General features: G+C 42.6%; 1 protein-coding gene across 12 annotated transcripts in view; it reads left to right on the top strand.

The window, feature by feature from the left end:
- pja2 (praja ring finger ubiquitin ligase 2) overlaps positions 1-17,316 on the top strand; it is a 57,603-nt gene that overhangs the window by 28,051 nt on the left and 12,236 nt on the right. For 11 of the 12 annotated variants that reach the window (XR_011889508.1, XM_072281373.1, XM_072281370.1 and 8 more), the window contains 5 exons: positions 788-1,844; positions 2,158-2,334; positions 9,719-9,922; positions 10,548-10,656; positions 11,032-11,146. Coding sequence is in view for 11 of the 12 variants with exons in the window: in XM_072281373.1 (XP_072137474.1) it covers positions 788-1,844; positions 2,158-2,334; positions 9,719-9,922; positions 10,548-10,656; positions 11,032-11,146 (1,662 nt within the window). In the remaining variant the exon portion in view is untranslated. The remainder of the gene's footprint in view (positions 1-787; positions 1,845-2,157; positions 2,335-9,718; positions 9,923-10,547; positions 10,657-11,031; positions 11,147-17,316) is intronic. The other variant, XM_072281375.1, reaches the window with a different exon arrangement.

Genomic DNA, 17,316 nt, shown 5'->3' with positions numbered 1-17,316 from the left:
TTTCGGGCCGAGACCCTTCGTCAGGACTCCTGACAGTGTCCTGACGAAGGGTCTCGGCCCGAAATGTCAACTGTACCTCTTCCTAGAGATGCTGCCTGGCCTGCTGCATTCACCAGCAACTTTGATGTGCGTTGCTTGAATTTCCAGCATCTGCAGATTTCCTTGTGTTTGGGTTTATCATTTAATATTTTGATTTCTGCTTTTACCTCATTGCTAGATTTACTAAATAATTTTTTAGTTATTGTACTGATGATGTCTGGGCTGACTCCAGTAACATGAGTATAATGCTCTTGTACTTACCAATATGCATACAGTTTAGATTTAATAATTATTAAGGGTACGTGGGGTGATTGATAAGTTTGTGGCCTAAGGTAGAAGGTATCAATTTTAGAAAACCTAGCACATTTATTTTTCAACGTAGTCCCCTCCTACATTTACACACTTGGTCCAGCGGTAGTGGAGCATACAAATCCCTTCTTTGTAGAAGTCGGCATCTTGGACCTCCAGAAAGTGGTCCACAGCAGGGGTGATTGATAAGTTCATGGCTTAAGGTAGAAGGAGCTGAGTTATTAACTTCAAACTTTAAGCTGAATCTGAAAGTGTGTCCTATGCCAAAGAAGAAGGGCAAAGGTTATTTAATGTTTGTACTGTGATTAAAATCTAATTGTGATTACTTGAGTCAGCATCCTGTCAGAGCAACTCCGGTTGCCTGTGAAGGTGCAGATTGTATTTTTAGTGGCTTGTTTAAAGTACTTGGTGATTTTTTTTTTCTCTGGTTTCTTCATAGCTGCTAGTGGAATCTTATCAACAAATGAATTGCTTTCACAACGCACTGGATATGACCAAACTATGGATCCCAAAAACGATGAGGATTTTGAGCTTCAAAGAGAGAATGGATTTTTGTTATCACCTTTGAATCAAAGACTTGCTCAATGTGAGTCCAATGAATTTGTTTCACCCTGTGCTACAGAACCATCAGTTGGTTATTTGGATAGCAGGAATGCAGAACCCTCCAAGTGGTCAATTCCTAGTGATATTTTTGAGACTACCTCTGGAAATCAGGTTGGCTTTGGTCTTGTAAGCATGGATTCATATGAACCAGAAAGTAGTGAAGGAGAGGATGAAGATTCAGCTACTCATTCCTGCTTACAGAAAGAAGGAAAACTTCAGAAAAGGTTGGACACAATGCTTTCAGAGTTAGAAAAAGGTGTTGACTATCTTAATGGGTTACAGTCCTACCTCTCTGCTGTAATCCATGATGGTAGCAACCAACAAATTGAGCCACCGTGTTCTGTGGCAATGGATAATTTACCGGATATGAACTTTGCCATTAAAGAACATCAAAGTGAATTGAAAGAGCACCAGAAACCTTTACCAACATTAGAAAATGTGGAAGAAATGAATGAGCATGTCAAAATGGAGGAGATTAAGGAGAAAACAGAAAGGAATCTCGACAAGAACTCACTGGGTGTTCAAACTGAAGGAAACATATTCTGTTGTATGTTAGAGCAACCAAGCTCCTCAGAGATGGTAGTAAGACCAAAAGATAGGAAGCAGAGAATTGACACCAATTCTATGAGAGATCTGCACTCACCTGATGATATTTACAGCCATTGTACAAAAGAAATGAAAAGTAACATGGGATGTTGTGGATCAAATATTGCCCTTAGGAATTGCATGGATAAAATCCATAATGATTTAAAACTTGGATCTGAATCTGACGTCAAGGGAACAACTGGTATTCACATAGAACAGGCTACCAACCAACAGGAAGACTCTGATGATACCACAGATGACAGCTTCTGGGATGACTTTGAAAATGATTGTACTATAGGAGAAGAGAGGTAAGGAAATGTTTAGTTTAATGGTTTACTGAAGGAATAAAAGATAATTTATTACTGCTGTTAATAATTTCGAATCTGGTGGCTTATAGTCCCCTTATCTTTCTGTTGATGAACTTTGTAATATTGTCCTTCAACTGGATTTATAGTTTTGCTTTTGTCATTTGAAAATTCTAAATAGCTTGAGTTAACATTGAATCTTAGTGAAAGGAACAAACTTTGGTCATTGTTAACCACATGAAAAAATGGCTTGTATTTCAAGGCACTAATTTAGCTCTTTCCATCTGTCCCCTTCCCACTCACCCACCTTAAAAAGCAGCTCATTAAGCAGTGGTGAGGAGTGGTCAGCGTTATGGACCTCTGATTTTGTCTTAGAAAAAATGCACTCTAGTGATGAAAGCTGGGAAACTTTATCAGGCGGTGATGAACAGCTAACTGAACCAAACAGTAGCAGCCTGGATGAAGAAGCCTTTGAACACTGTTTCGCTGTAGGGTATGTAATCAACTTCAGTTATGTTCACCTTTCTTCAAGCCTATCACTTCAGTATTTTGATATTGTTGTTTTCTGCATTCAGCAATCAGCCCCTTGTAGAAAAGGCATAATAAACTAGATTTTTCCTTTGTAAAATAACAAAAGTCCTTGGTGAGAGAACAGCTCTGGTGTTGTGTGTAGCTTACTGAACAAAAAAAAATTGTCATCGATGGAGTACAACAAAGGCTCATGTGACTGGTACTTATGATGGGGGAACAGTTGAATAAGTGGTCTAGCCTATAATCACAGTACAATTCCCTCATCTCTGGAATCATAGTAGTAATGTTCTTCTGCACTCTTCTAAAGTGTAGCACTGAAAACTGACACAGAACCCGAGATGCAGTTTAACCTGGTACTTTAGGGCATCCATTTGTGATTTTCTTGTTCTTTTGATTTGATATATTCTACGCTATTGCTAGCAGTAAGTTATGCAACTCCAATCTCAATTTCTGTACTAATTAGAATTGCATTCTCTAATTCATACTGCCTCTCCTTATTCATTCTACTGATGTGTAATATTCCATTTTTCTATATTAATTAGCTTGAGGATGCAACTAACAAAACAGATGGGGGGAAATCAGATGTCAGAATCAGAATCGGGTTTATTACCACTGGCATATGATGTGAAATTTGTTAACTTAGCAGCAGCAGTACAATGCAATGCATAATACAGAAGAAAAAAGATAATAAATAAGTAAATCTTATTCAGTATACTTTATACAGTATACATATATAAAACATTAAAAATTGAGCAAAAATCAAATACTTTTTTTTAAAAGGTGAGGTAGTGTCCAAAGATTCAATGTCCATTTAGGAATCAGATGGCAGAGGGGAAGAAGTTGTTCTTGAATCACTGAGTGTGTGCCTTCAGGCTTCTGTATCTCCTACCTGACGGTAACAGTGAGAAAAGGGCATGCCCTGAGTGCTGGAGGTCCTTAATAATGGACACTGCCTTTCTGAGACACTGCTTCCTAAGGATGTCCTAGGTACTTTGTAGGCTAGTACCCAAGATGGAGCCGACTAAATTTACAGCCCTCTGCAGCAGCTTTTGGCCCTGTGCAGTAACCCTCTCCCCCCCCCCCCATACCAGACAGTGATGCAGCCTGTCAAAATGCTCTCCTCAGTACATCTATAGAAGTTTTGAGTGCATTTGTTGACACACCAAATCTCTTCAAACTCCTAATAAGTATAGCCACTGCCTTGCCTTCTTTATAACTGTATCAATGTGTTGGGACCAGATTAGATCCTCAGAGATCTTGACACCCAGGAACTTGAAACTGCTCACTCTCTCCACTTCTGATCCCTCTATGAGGATTGGTATGTTCTCCTTCGTCTTACCCTTCCTGAAGTCCACAATCAGCTCTTTCGTCTTACTGACGTTGAGTGCCAGGTTGTTGCTGTGGCACAACTCCACTAGATGGCATATCTCACTCCTGTGCGCCCTCTCATCGCCACCTGAGATTCTACCAACAATGGTTGTATCGTCAGCAAATTTATAGATGGTATTTGAGCTATGCCTAGCCACATAGTCATGTGTATATAGAGAGTTGAGCAGTGGGCTAAGCACACACCCCTGAGGTGCACCAGTGTTGATCGTCAGTGAGGAGGAGATGTTATCACCAATCCGCACAGATTGTGGTCTTCCAGTTAGGAAGTCAAGGATCCAATTGCAGAGGGAGGTACAGAGGCCCAGGTTCTGCAACTTCTCAATCAGGTTTGTGGGAATGATGGTATTAAATGCTGAGCTATAGTTGATAAACAGCATCCTGACATGGGTGTTTGTGTTGTCCAGGTGGTCTAAGCCATGTGGCGAGCCATTGAGATTGCATTTGCTGTCGACTGATTGTGGTGCAAAAGAAATTGCAACTGGTCCAGGAGTTCAGTCTAGTCATGACCAGCCTCTCAAAGCATTTCATCACTGTAGATATGAGTGCTGCCAGGTGATAGTCTTTAAGGCAGCTCATGTTATTCTTCTTAGGCACTGGTATAATTGTTGCCTGTTTGAAGCAAGTGGGAACTTCTGCCCGTGACAGTGAGAGGTTAAAAATGTCCTTGAATACCCCCACTAGTTGGTTGGCACAGGTTTCAGAGCCTTACCAGGTACTCCATCGGGACCTTCTGCCTTGTGAGGGTTCACTGTCTTTAAAGACAGCCTAACGTCGGCCTCTGAGACAGAGATCACAGGGTCATCGGGTGCAGCAGGGATCTTCACAGCTGTAGTTGTATTCTCCCTTTCAAAGTGAGCATAGAAGGCGTTGAGTCCATCTGGTAGTGAAGCATCTCTGCCATTCATGCTATTGGGTTTCACTTTGTAGGAAGTAATGTCTTGCAAGCCCTGCCAAAGTTGTCGTGCATCTGATGTCGCCTCCAACCTCGTTTGAAATTGTCTCTCTGCGCTTGAAGTAACCCTCCGTAGATCATACCTGGTTTTCTGGTACAGGCCTGGATTGCCATACTTGAATACCACAGATCTAGCCTTCAGCAGTCGACATACCTTCTGGTTCATCCACAGCTTTTGGTTTGGTAATGTGCAGTAAGTCTTTGTGGGCATACACTCATCTATACAGATTTTAATGAAGTCGGTTACAACTGCAGCATACTCATCCAGGTTCGAAGATGAATCCCTGAATACAGTCCAGTCCACTGATTCAAAGCAGTCCTGTAGGCGCTCCTGTGCTTCCCTTGTCCATACCTTCTTGGTCCTCACTACTGGTGCTGCAGTCTTCAGTCTCTGCCTATACTCAGAAACTAGAAGCACAGCCAGGTGATCAGACTTCTTGACGTGAGGACGTGGAATAGCATGGTGGGCATTCTTGATGGTGGTGTAGCAATGGTCCAGTATGTTTTTTCCTCTGGTATTGCAAGTGATCTGTGGATGGTAATTGCTTAGTGATTTTTTTTTCAGACTGGCCTGGTTAAAATCTCCCAAAACAATGGTGAACAATGGTTATGTATTTGGGCTATCAGAAGGCCTTAAATAACGTAGAACTCTTTAATAACTTGTAAGATTATCAGAGAATATACTGATATACTGTGGTGTTGATTGAATATTGATAATGGAAGAGCAAGCAATAGGAATAAAGAAGTCATTTCTGGATTGAGAGGCTGTGACTCAGCCTCTATTGGGATAGGAATCCCAGCTGATTATAAACAAACTCTTTTGGGGAGGCAATGGCAGAGTTTTTTTTCCAAATAGAATCTGAAAGGGTTTGGTTTTGAGGTACCCGTGTCCCCCGCTTTTTGAACATTCGCTTTACGAAACTTCACTGTTATGAAAGACCTACATTAGTTACCTGTTTTCGCTAACAGAAGGTGTTTTCACTGTTATGAAAAAAGGCAGCATGCAATAAAAGGCAGCGCACGCCCGGGGCAGCCAAGCTCCTCCCCCGGAACTGCATTCTAGCTGGCATTGCTTTAACATATGCCTGTGAGCAGCTGTGCTTTATGTGGATTTACTTTGAGCATCCGTTTGCAAGATGAGTTCTAAGGTATCAGAAAAGCCTAAAAGAGCTCGTAAGGGTGTTACACTTAGCGTAAAACTAGACATAATTAAGCGTTTCGATCGTGGTGAACGATGTAAGCACAAGGTGAGTTTGGCTTGTGGAAGTTGACGAAGATGATGTTGAAGAGGTTTTGGCATCCCATGATCAAGAACTGATCGATGAAGAGCTGATGCAATTGGAAGAGGAAAGGATAACAATCGAAACCGAATGCAGTAGCAAACGGACCGAAAGTGAAGTCGTCCAGGAACTGATCGTGAAGCAACTGCATGAGGTGATAGAAAAATGCGCGAGGATAAGCAGTCAAGCATATTGTCGTTTTTCAAGCCTTCCACATCAGCCACAGCAGACGACAAACCTCGACCTTCGACATCGAGGCAGGCAGACATAGAAGAAGATGACCTGCCTGCCGTGATGGAAACAGACAAACAGACAATGACGAGATGACACCCCAGTGTCCCACCACCCCAACCGCCGGGCCGCGGACCGATACATTGCCGCGGAGAATGCAGCGGTAGCCGGGACGCACCCAACACATCTTTAAGAAAAAAGCCGAAATAAACAAGCTAATTAATTAGGTGCCACCTGGCACGTAAATGTTAGCCCAGATCAGAGGCAATTGCCGATTGTGTCGCCTCTGATCTGGGCGGATATTTATGTGCCAGGCGGCACCTAATTAATTAGCTTATTTATTTCAGCTTTTTTCTTACGATGTGCTGGGTGCATCCCGGCTACCGCTGCATGCTTCACGGATCGGTATTGGTTGGCGGCCTGGAGGGTGGGGACCACTGCACCACCCCAACCTCTGATGACTCAGCCTAACACATCATCAACGGTGCTGATTTCCTGATTCCGGTAAGTGATACTACACTGTACATACATTATTTCTACTTTATATAGGCTGTGTATTTTTATGTGTTATTTGGTATGATTTGGCAGCTTCATAGCTTAAAGGTTACTGGAGAGAGTGTTTCTGCCGAGAGTACTTGCGTGAGATTTTCCCTACGGAGAACAGTGCGGCAATGATTGTAGAAAAGTATTTCTACTTTATATAGGCTGTGTATTTATCATATCATTCCTGCCTTTACTGTATGTTACTGTTATTTTAGGTTTTATGTGTTACTTGGTATGATTTGGTAGGTTATGTTTTGGGTCTGCGAACGCTCACAAATTTTCCCATATAAATAAATGGTAATTGCTTCTTCACTTTACAACATTCCGGCTTACGAACCATTTCATAGGAATGCTCTACCTTCAGATGGTGGGGGAAACCTGTATATAGTCAGTAGAAAGGTATTAGGCAGGCTTTTATTGTAAAAGAGTTAAGTCTCCCTCTAATTATGTAGGACTGTGGTAAGGCTGTGCCTGGCATATTTTGAACACGTCTGATCTCCTTCTGTAGGGAAAGATATACAATCATGAGCAGTCTACTTTCCAGTCACATTAAACCTCCCAAATTGCAACACCTCAGACTTGCTTCGATTAATTCCATCTACCATTTCCCCTCCTTATCTGCAACTGATTTATTTTCTGCTCTATCCTTTGACAGCCCTCCACACTGTCCAGAACTCATTAGTCTTTGTCTGCAAACTTACTACTATCTATGTTTTCATCCAAGTCATTTATACCACAAACATGAAGGGCTCCAGCACCAATCCCTGTGGAACACCACCCTCATAGAGACCTGCAGCCACAATAACACCATTTCACCACTATCCTGACTTGTATAAGCAGGCCAATTCTGAATCCAAACCGCCAAGGATCCTATGCTTCTTCACCTTCTGAATTAGCTTACTGCGAAGGATCTTGTCAAGTGCTTTAACTAAAATGCATGTAGATAACATCCACTGCCCTCATCACCCTCAAAGAAACAATCAAATTTGTAAAATGTGATCTGTCCCTAATCAGGCCACGTTTTCCAAAAGGTCTGAATCCTTTCCTTAAGAATCCTCTCCATTAGCTTCCCTACCACTGATGGGAAGCTCACTAGCTTTTAATTTTTTGTATTATCCATATTTTCCTTCTTGAAATAAGGAATAACATTGTTTACTCTCCAGTATACCAGGATCTCAGCTGTTGCCACTGAGGATACAAAAATTTTTGTCAAGTCTCCATCAATGAATCTCCTCTCTTGCCTCTTTCAAAAATCTGGGATTTCTCCCTTCAGGCCCTTGGGATTTATCCACTATGCTTTTTAAAATGTCATGTGTGACGCCAAGCAGAGCTGCAGAACGGATGATGCTAATGAGAGAGATAACGAGAGACAACGGAGAACCATTCAAAATGCTAATAAGAGAGAAGAGAGAGATTAATGAGAGAGAGAGAGACACCTAATTCAGTATGTGGCATCTGCCACAGACAGTTTGCTTTGAACCTGAACTGTTCACTAACAAATCCTGCTGAGACAATAGGAAGTGTGAAGTTTGATGGACAGGTGATACCCCATCAGGGGGATAAAAATACTGGGTTTGCTAAGGCACGGGACACATGCCATGAGACCCTGGAAAGAGCATTGTGCCCCACAAGTTGGTGGGAGTTTGGAGGACTGATTCACGGGAATCGGTCAGAGGCTCACAGGGTGTAAAGGTACGATCGGTGGGAACCTGGTGTGTGTCTGCCCTTGCCTGGGTACCGGGTTCACCACGGAAGAACGATCGCATCCAGAATGGAGGAGTCACAGTCGGTGACCACAGCGGGATCAGAAGGCATCGAAAGGTTTTCCTGAAACCAACTCTGTGTGTGTGTGTGTCCCTCCCCCTCCCCCTCCCCTCCCCCCTCCCCCTCCCCCCTCCCCCTCCCCCTCCCCCTCCCCCTCCCCCTCCCCCTCCCCCTCCCCCTCCCCCTCCCCCTCCCCCTCCCCCTCCCCCCAACGGTACAACAACAGCGATTACTTCGAACTACACTAGACTGAACTGAACTCTGCTTCACCTTAAGACTGATCATTTTATCGCTAGACTGCGATAGAGCTTGGTTGATTCCTATTACCCTATTTCTGTGTATATGTGTATACTATCATTGCTAACCTGTTACATTTATATCCTTGCAGTTAGTGTACTGTAATACTTATTTTTTTAATAAAACTTTATTAGTTCCTAGTAATCACAGACTCCAACGAGTGTTCCATTTCTGCTGGTTTGTTTGACAACCCAGTTACGGGGTATGTAACAAAAAGAACCAGCGCTACCACCTTTGTGATCTCAAAATGCGCTTGTATATTAGCATACCTCACTCTGCTTTCACGGTCCTGCAAATCTTTCTCTTTGGTGAATAGTGATGCAAAGTACTCATCTCGTGCCTCGTCCATAAAGATGAGATGATATCAATGAAACACGAAGTTCTGACATAGAGCATTGATGGTTCCCCTGTGACTTTGGTAGTTAGAACCAGTGGGGGAAGGGTCTCGGCCTGAAACGTCAACTGCTTCTTCCTATGGATGCTGTCTGACCTGCTGAGTTCCACCAGCATTTTGTGTGTGTTGCTAACTATTTGGAACTGAGGTGAGGAGATAATTCTTTACTCAAAGGTTAGTGATTACTTGGCATTCTCCAGCTAAAAGATGTGTAGACATTCAGTTATTGAGTATACTCTAGACCCAGGGCTTCCTGGCCTTTTTATGCCATGGGCCCCTACTATTAACCAAGGGGCCTTTGGATCCCAGGTTGGGAACCTGTGCTCTAAACAGACTTTGATACATTTTTGGATATTAAGAGAATCAGAAATAAGGGTGCATGAATGGAAAATCGTGCTGAAGTAAAAGATAAGCAATGGTCTTATTGAATGGCCAGTCAAGTACAAATGGCCCGCTCCATTTGTTTTAAATGTTCTTGTAACTATATTTTTTCCAGAGAACCAACCTCCTTAGAAGAAGGAGAGATTCCCTGGGTGGCATTTAATGAAGAAAGTGATTGCACTAGTACCAGCAGCAGCAGCAGCACTGATGAGACTGAGGGACTTGATCAACTTGGGCAATCAGGGCTTTTAATTCTAAATGACAGCAACAACTTTGAAGATGATTCCAGCATCAGTGAAGACTTGGATATGGAATGGAGGTTTGTAAGACTTTAATTTCTTTATTGGTATCCAGGTATCTGTTGCAGCTGGTATGATAACCCCCAGTTACTGCTTCCTTGCAGACTAAAAAATAAGTTAGATTCTAGAAAAGCAGAATATCCAAATTGTGAACTGTATTTGCAAACAGCTAAATTACTAATAACTAGACGGTGATGTGGTGGCACCTGCAACAGACTTCAAGGCGAGTGGTCCCGGGTTCGAATCTGGCTGGCTCCTTGCATGCTTTCCATCTGCGCTGGGTTGAGTGCCGAGATAGCAACTTAGCTTGGTTTTAAAAAAACCCAGGCAAATGCTGAAGAAACAGCAAGGTTGAACTGCCCAAACCACCACAAGGCGCAGAGAAGACCAACTTTAAATTACTGATGAATATTCTGCTTTTCAGAGGCAAGTTAAAACAAGCTATTGGTTTCAGTGTGGCTTCTGCATGTACACTTTAATTGCCACAAATATTTGAGTGAATTTTTTTTTTAAAACTTGCTAGAGGATAACTTTAAAGCAGGAAAATGTAGCAATTAATGTTTATGGTACAGGGGTCTCAAAGTTAATATTTTAATAATTTTTTTAGAAAGTGTTTGACAAATGCTTTCATATTGCCTGTTTCAGACTGCTCGATGAACTTGGTGAAGGACTTACTGCTCAAGCTATATCATCTGTTAATCCACAGCTCCTTTCGTTCATGGCTCTCGAAGAGCGATTGGCTCAAGCAATGGAGGTGGTAAATCTTCACTGATTTATGAAATCCAGGCATTTGTATTTGGATGAACTATGATCTTAGATTATATCTGTACTATTAAAACCCTAGAAATGGCCTTTAGAGAACTTGTTTCAATAGTTGATTGAAAAGTTCACAATTTAACTACTCTAGCTATCCTTGTTAATGGATTAATAATTGTATTTAAGGAGAAGGAATGAGTAACAATGTCTTAGCCTTTCAATACTAAGTTTTGGGTTCCAGTCCAGTTTTAAACCATTAACAACTGCACTTCTAAAATAATGGCTGGTATTCTGAAGGTGTTTTGTAAAATGTATATATGAGGAAAACATTTTAATATTCTGGAAATTTAAATTTAAATTTGTTTATTTAAAGGCTGCTTTAGCACATCTGGAATCTTTGGCCATAGATGGGGAGCAGGCTCCACCTCCAGCATCCAGTGAGACAATTGAATGCTTACCACAAGTTCCAATCACTGAGGAGCATCATGGTAAGCAGTATACACATTGATTTTTGTTTCTTAGTCTAATATAATCTTGAAAAAAGCCATTGAAAACATTCATTGGAAATTTCCTTCATGCTTTTGCTCATCTTCAGAAATACGACAGATCTTTTGAACTGTCGTTTCTTATTTTGATGCTGCAAATGTTTACCTTCCCTCCAGAAAAGTTTGTATGTTCTCCCCATGACCACATGGGTTTCCTCTCACAGTCCAAAGATGTACCAGTTAGTAGGTTAATTGAAACAACAGGAATTCTGCAGATGCTGGAAATTCAAGCAACACACATCAAAGTTGCTGGTGAACGCAGCAGGCCAGGCAGCATCTGTAGGAAGAGGTGCAGTCGACGTTTCAGGCTGAGACCCTTCGTTAGGACTAACTGAAGGAAGAGTGAGTAAGGGATTTGAAAGTTGGAGGGGGAGGGGGAGATCCAAAATGATAGGAGAAGAGAGGAGGGGGAGGGATAGAGCCAAGAGCTGGACAAGTGATAGGCAAAAGGGGATACGAGAGGATCATGGGACAGGAGGTCCGGGAAGAAAGACGGGGGGGGGGGGGGAACCCAGAGGATGGGCAAGAGGTATATTCAGAGGGACAGAGGGAGAAAAAGGAGAGCGAGAGAAAGAATGTGTGCATAAAAATAAGTAACAGATGGGGTACGAGGGGGAGGTGGGGCCTTAGCGGAAGTTAGAGAAGTCGATGTTCATGCCATCAGGTTGGAGGCTATCCAGACGGAATATAAGGTGTTGTTCCTCCAACCTGAGTGTGGCTTCATCTTTACAGTAGAGGAGGCCGTGGATAGACATGTCAGAATGGGAATGGGATGTGGAATTAAAATGTGTGGCCACTGGGAGATCCTGCTTTCTCTGGCGGACAGAGCATAGATGTTCAGCAAAGCGGTCTCCCAGTCTGCGTCGGGTCTCGCCAATATATAAAAGGCCACATCGGGAGCATCGGACGTAGTATATCACCCCAGTCGACTCACAGGTGAAGTGTTGCCTCACCTGGAAGGACTGTTTGGGGCCCTGAATGGTGGTAAGGGAGGAATTGTGAGGGCATGTGTAGCACTTGTTCTGCTTACACGGATAAGTTAATTGGTCATTTTAAATTGACCTGTGGTTAGGTTAGGTTGGGGTGGGTTCCTTATCGGTGTGGCTTATTGGGCCAGATGGAGCCAAAAAAAGTCCCAAATCAGGTTCCTTTTAGGAGACTGGATTTGTTGAACCAAAAAGGTGGTATGATAATTGGCTTTTGTTCAATCAAATAATGGTAAGTACATTCAGGATTCGAGATTGCTTATTGTCATTCTTCAGTACACAAGTATAAAGTAGAATGAAATGATTTTTTTCTCCAAATCCAATGCAGCATCAACAAAACAGAATAAGAATAAAATACAAAACAAAATTCAATATTAAAGCAGTCCTATAAAACACAATGGGTAGTGGGGTGGGTTACTGAGTGGCGGTGTTTTTTCAGTCTGATGGCTTGGTGTGCGTAACTGGGACCATAAACTGGTAGTAAATGAGTTCATTTACTCCTTGTCTAATGGGAGGATCTTGTCTGAAGCCCTGATCACACCCTTGTGCTTTCATTATTGAACTGCATTCAAAAAGGGGAGACTGAAACACTCAATATTTTAATTTGTTGCATGCGAGTAACAACAGGGAGGCCACCTTTAATAGCCATCTCTGGATGTCCTTCATTTGTAGTGTAATTCTTGATGTGATGACTCTTTTAATATTTTAGTGTGCTTGCAAAATTCTGACTAGCTTTGGTGGAAATGGCAGTTGTTATGCCAGGTTCATGTCTTCCATAAAACTTGAGATACTGGTGATGGTGATTCCATAGCAATGCTGCTCTTCTACATACCAATCCTCATAGAGGGATCAGAAGCGAAGAGAGTGAGCCACTTCAAGTTCCTGGGTGTCAAGATCTCTGAGAACCTAACCTGATCTCAGCATATTGATGTAGTTATAAAGAAGGCAAGACAGCGACTATACTTCATTAGGAGTTTGAAGAGATTTGGCATGTCAACAAATACACTCAAAAACTTCTATAGATGTACCCTGGAGAGCATTCTGTCTGTTATGGTGGTGGGCGGGGGGGGGGGGGGGCGCTACTGCGCAAGACCAAAAGAAGCTGCAGAGGGTTATAAATTTAGTCAGCTCCATCTTAGGTACCAGCCTACAAAGTACCCAGGACATCTTTAGGGAGCAGTGTCTCAGAAACGCAGCATCCATTACTAAGGACCTCCAGCCCCCAGGACATGCCCTTTTCTCACTGTTGCCATCAGGTAGGAGGTACAGAAACCTGAAGGCACACACTCAGCAATTCAGAAACAGCTTCTTCCCTCTGCCATCCGATTCCTAAATGGACATTGATCCCGTGAACACGAACTCACTTTTTTAATATATATTCTGTTTTTTTGCACGATTTTTGATCTATTCCATATATGTATACGGTAATTGATTTGTTTATTTATTTTTCATCTTCTATATTATGTATTGCATTGAACTACTGCTGCTAAGTTAACAAATTTCATGACACGTGCCGGTGATAATAAACCTGATTCTGATTCCGAGCCGTCAAGCGTTCTTCATTTGACAAACCATTCAATCCTGGAATCATTATCATGAAGCTCCTTTGAACCCTCTCCAATTTCAGCACATCCTTTCTAAGATAAGGGGCCCAAAACTGCTCTCAATACTCCAAGTGAGGCCTCACCAGTGCTTTGTAAAGTGTTAACATTACAATCCTTGCTCTTACATTATAGTCCTCTTGAAATGAATGCTAATATTGCATTTGCCTTCCTCACCACAGACTCAACCTGCAAATTAACTTTTTGGGAATCCTGCACAAGGACTCCCAAGTCCCTTTGCACCTCAGTTTTTTGTATTTCCTTTCCATTTAGAAAATATTCAGCCCTTTCATTTCTTCTACCCAAGTGCATGACCATACACTTCCCAGCACAGTATTCCATCTGCCATTTCTTTGCCCATTCTCTTAATCTGTCTGTCCTTCTGTAGCCTCTCTACTTTCTCAAAACTGCCTGCCCCTCCAGCTATCTTCATATTGTCTGCACACTTTTCAACAAAGCCATCAATTCCATCATCCAAATCATTGACATATAACGTAAAAAGGCTCGGTCCCAACACAGACCCCTATGAATCACAACGAGTCATCGGCAGTCAGCCAGAAAAGGCTCCTTTCATTCCCACTCTGCTTCCTGCCAGTCAGCCACTGCTTTATCCATACTAGAATCTTCCCTGTAAATCATGGATTTGTAGCTTGTTAAGCAACCTCATGTGGCACCTTGTCAAAGGCCTTCTGAAAATCTAAGTAACCACCTTCACCTGATTCTTCTTTGTCTATCCTGCTTGTTACTTCTTCAAATAATTCCAACAGATTTGTCCGGCAAGATTTTCCCTTAAGGAAGCCATGCCGGCTACAGCCTATTTTATCATGTGCCTCCAGGTATCCTGAGACCTCCTCCTTAATAATTGACTCCAACATTTTCCCAACCACTGAGGTCAGACTAACTAGCTTATAGTTTCCTTTCTTCTGCTTCTTTCCTTTCCTGAAGAGTAGAGTAGCGTTTGCAATTTTCCAGTTTTCCTGAATCTAATGATTTTTGAAAAGTCATTACTAAGGCCTCCACAATCTCTTCAGCCACCTCTTTCAGAATTCTGGGGTGTACGCCATGTGGTCCAGCTGACTTATATACCTTCAGACCTTTAGTTTCTCAAGAACCTTCGGTCTAGTTATTTCAAACACTTCATGCCCTCTGCCACCTGGAATTTCCACCATACTGCTAGTGTTTTCCACAGTGAAGACTGAAGCAAAATACTTATTCAGTTCATCCATCATTTTGTTATCCCCCATTACTACCTCTTCAGCATCATTTTCTAGTGGTCCAATATCCACTCTCACCTCTCTTTTGCACTTTGTATCTGAAGAAACTTTTGGTATCCTTTTTTTTAATATTGGCTAGCTTACTTTCATATTCCATCTTTACTTGCATAATAACTTTTTTAGTTGTTTCCTGGGGATTTTAAAAGCTTCCCGATCCATTAACTTCCCACTGATTTTGCTGTACTATACGCCCTTTCTTTGGCTTTTATGTTGTCTTTGACTTCTCTTGTTAGCCATGGTTGTGTCAGCTTTCCTTTAAAACACTTATTTTCTCTCTGAGATGTATTGCTTCCAGAAATTCCAGCCATTGCTGCTCTGCTGTCATCCCTGCCGATGTTCCTTGCCAATCAATTCTAGCCAACTCCTTTCTCGTGCCTCTGTAATTCTCTTTGCTCCACTGTAATACTGATACATCTGACTTTAGCTTCTCCTTCTGAAATTTCAGGGTGAATTTGATCATGTTATGATCATTTTCCCTAAGGGTTCTTTTACCTTAAGCTCTCGAATTGATTCTGGTTCATTGCACAACATCCAATCCAGAATAGCTGATCCTCCTGTGGGCTCAACCATGAGCTGCTCTAAAAAGCCGTCTTGTAGGAACTCTAGAAATTATCCCTCCTATAACCTAGTACCAATATGATTTTCCCAATCTACCTGCATATTGAAGACCCCATGACTATTGTAATATTGCCCTTTTGGCATGCATTTTCTATCGCTCTTTGTAATTTGTAGATGTTGGGGTCTGAATAATACTCCCATCAGGGTCTTTTTACCCTTACAGCTCCTTAGTTCTATCCACAATGATTCAACACCTTCCAATCCTATGTCACCACTTTCTAGTGATTTGATTTGATTTTTACCAACAGATCATTGCCACACCCTCTGCCTTCCTGCCTATCCTTTCGATACAATGTGTTTCCGTGGACGTTAAACTCCTAGCTATAATCTTCCAGCCATGATTCAGTGATGGCTACAACATCATGCCTGCCAATCTGCAACTGTTCTGCAAGTTCATCTACCTTATTCCTTATACTGCACACATTCAGATACAACACCTTCAGTTCTGTATTCATCTTTTTGGAATTTGTTTCACCATGCTCAATCCTTTGATTCCTGACTTTGTCTGAGATTTTACCAACGTTTGCCTCCATAGTCTCTCCACTAACTGGTCTGGCACTCTGGTTCCAATCCTCCTATAACTCCAGTTAAACCCCCACTGTTATGAAACCTTCCCACTGGGACATCAGTCCCCCCTCCAGCTCAGGTGCAAACTGTCCCTTTTGTACAGGTCGCACCTTCCCTTGAAGGGAGCCCAATGATCTGAATATCTTATGCCCTCCCTCCTACACCAGCTCTTTAGCCATGTATTAAACTGCATAATCTTCCTAGCTGTGGCCTCACTAGCACATGGCATGGGTAGCAATCCTGAGATCACAACCCTAGATGTCCTACCCTTTCACTTGCCACCTAACTCCCTGAACTCCCTATGCAGAACCTTGCCACTCATCCTACCCGTGTCATTGGTGCCTACGTGGACTACGACTTCTGGTTGTTCACCCTCCCACTTAAGAATGCTGAGGACTCAGTCCAAGATATCCCGGACCCTGGCACCCGGGAGGCAACATACCGCAGAACCTCCTGTCTGTTCCTCTAACTAATGAATCCCCTAGCACTGCAGCTTGCTGCCTCTTTCCCCTTCCCTTCTGAGTCACAGAGGAAGACTCAGTGCCAGAGATCCGTCCCACTGTGACTTTCTTCTGTTGGGTCATCCCGCACCGCCCCCCGACAGTATCCAAAGTGATATACCTGTTGTTGAGGGGGGCGGTCACAGGGCACTGGCTCCTTAACTCCTTTCCCCTTCCTGACTGTCACCCAGTTTCTTGTGTCCTGCAACTTCGGTGTAACTACCTGTCTTTGTGTCCTATCTATTACCCCCTCAGCCTCCCAAGTGATCTGGAGTTCCTCCAGTTCCAGCTCCAGCTCCTTAACGTTTTATTTTAAGAAGGTGCTGGATGCACTTCTCGCAGTTGTAGTGGTCAGGAATACTGGAGGTCTCCCTGCCTTCCCACATCCCGTAAGAGGAGAATTGTGCTATTTTGCCCTGACCTCTCTGTTGTCCTAGCTGAGCAGATATAAAGAAAAGGAAAAAAAACTTGAGCTTTTCTTTCCTCTGCTTTCTCTGAGTGAAGCCTTTCTTTGCTGAAACCTCAGAGCTAAAGCCGTAAGATCACCACTCTACGTCCATTCCAGCT

The sequence above is a fragment of the Mobula birostris genome, chromosome 17 (genome assembly GCF_030028105.1).
Source record: "Mobula birostris isolate sMobBir1 chromosome 17, sMobBir1.hap1, whole genome shotgun sequence".
Lineage (NCBI taxonomy): Eukaryota > Metazoa > Chordata > Chondrichthyes > Myliobatiformes > Myliobatidae > Mobula > Mobula birostris.
Note: the sequence above shows the minus strand (reverse complement) of the source record. Positions and strands in the feature narration are given on the sequence as shown.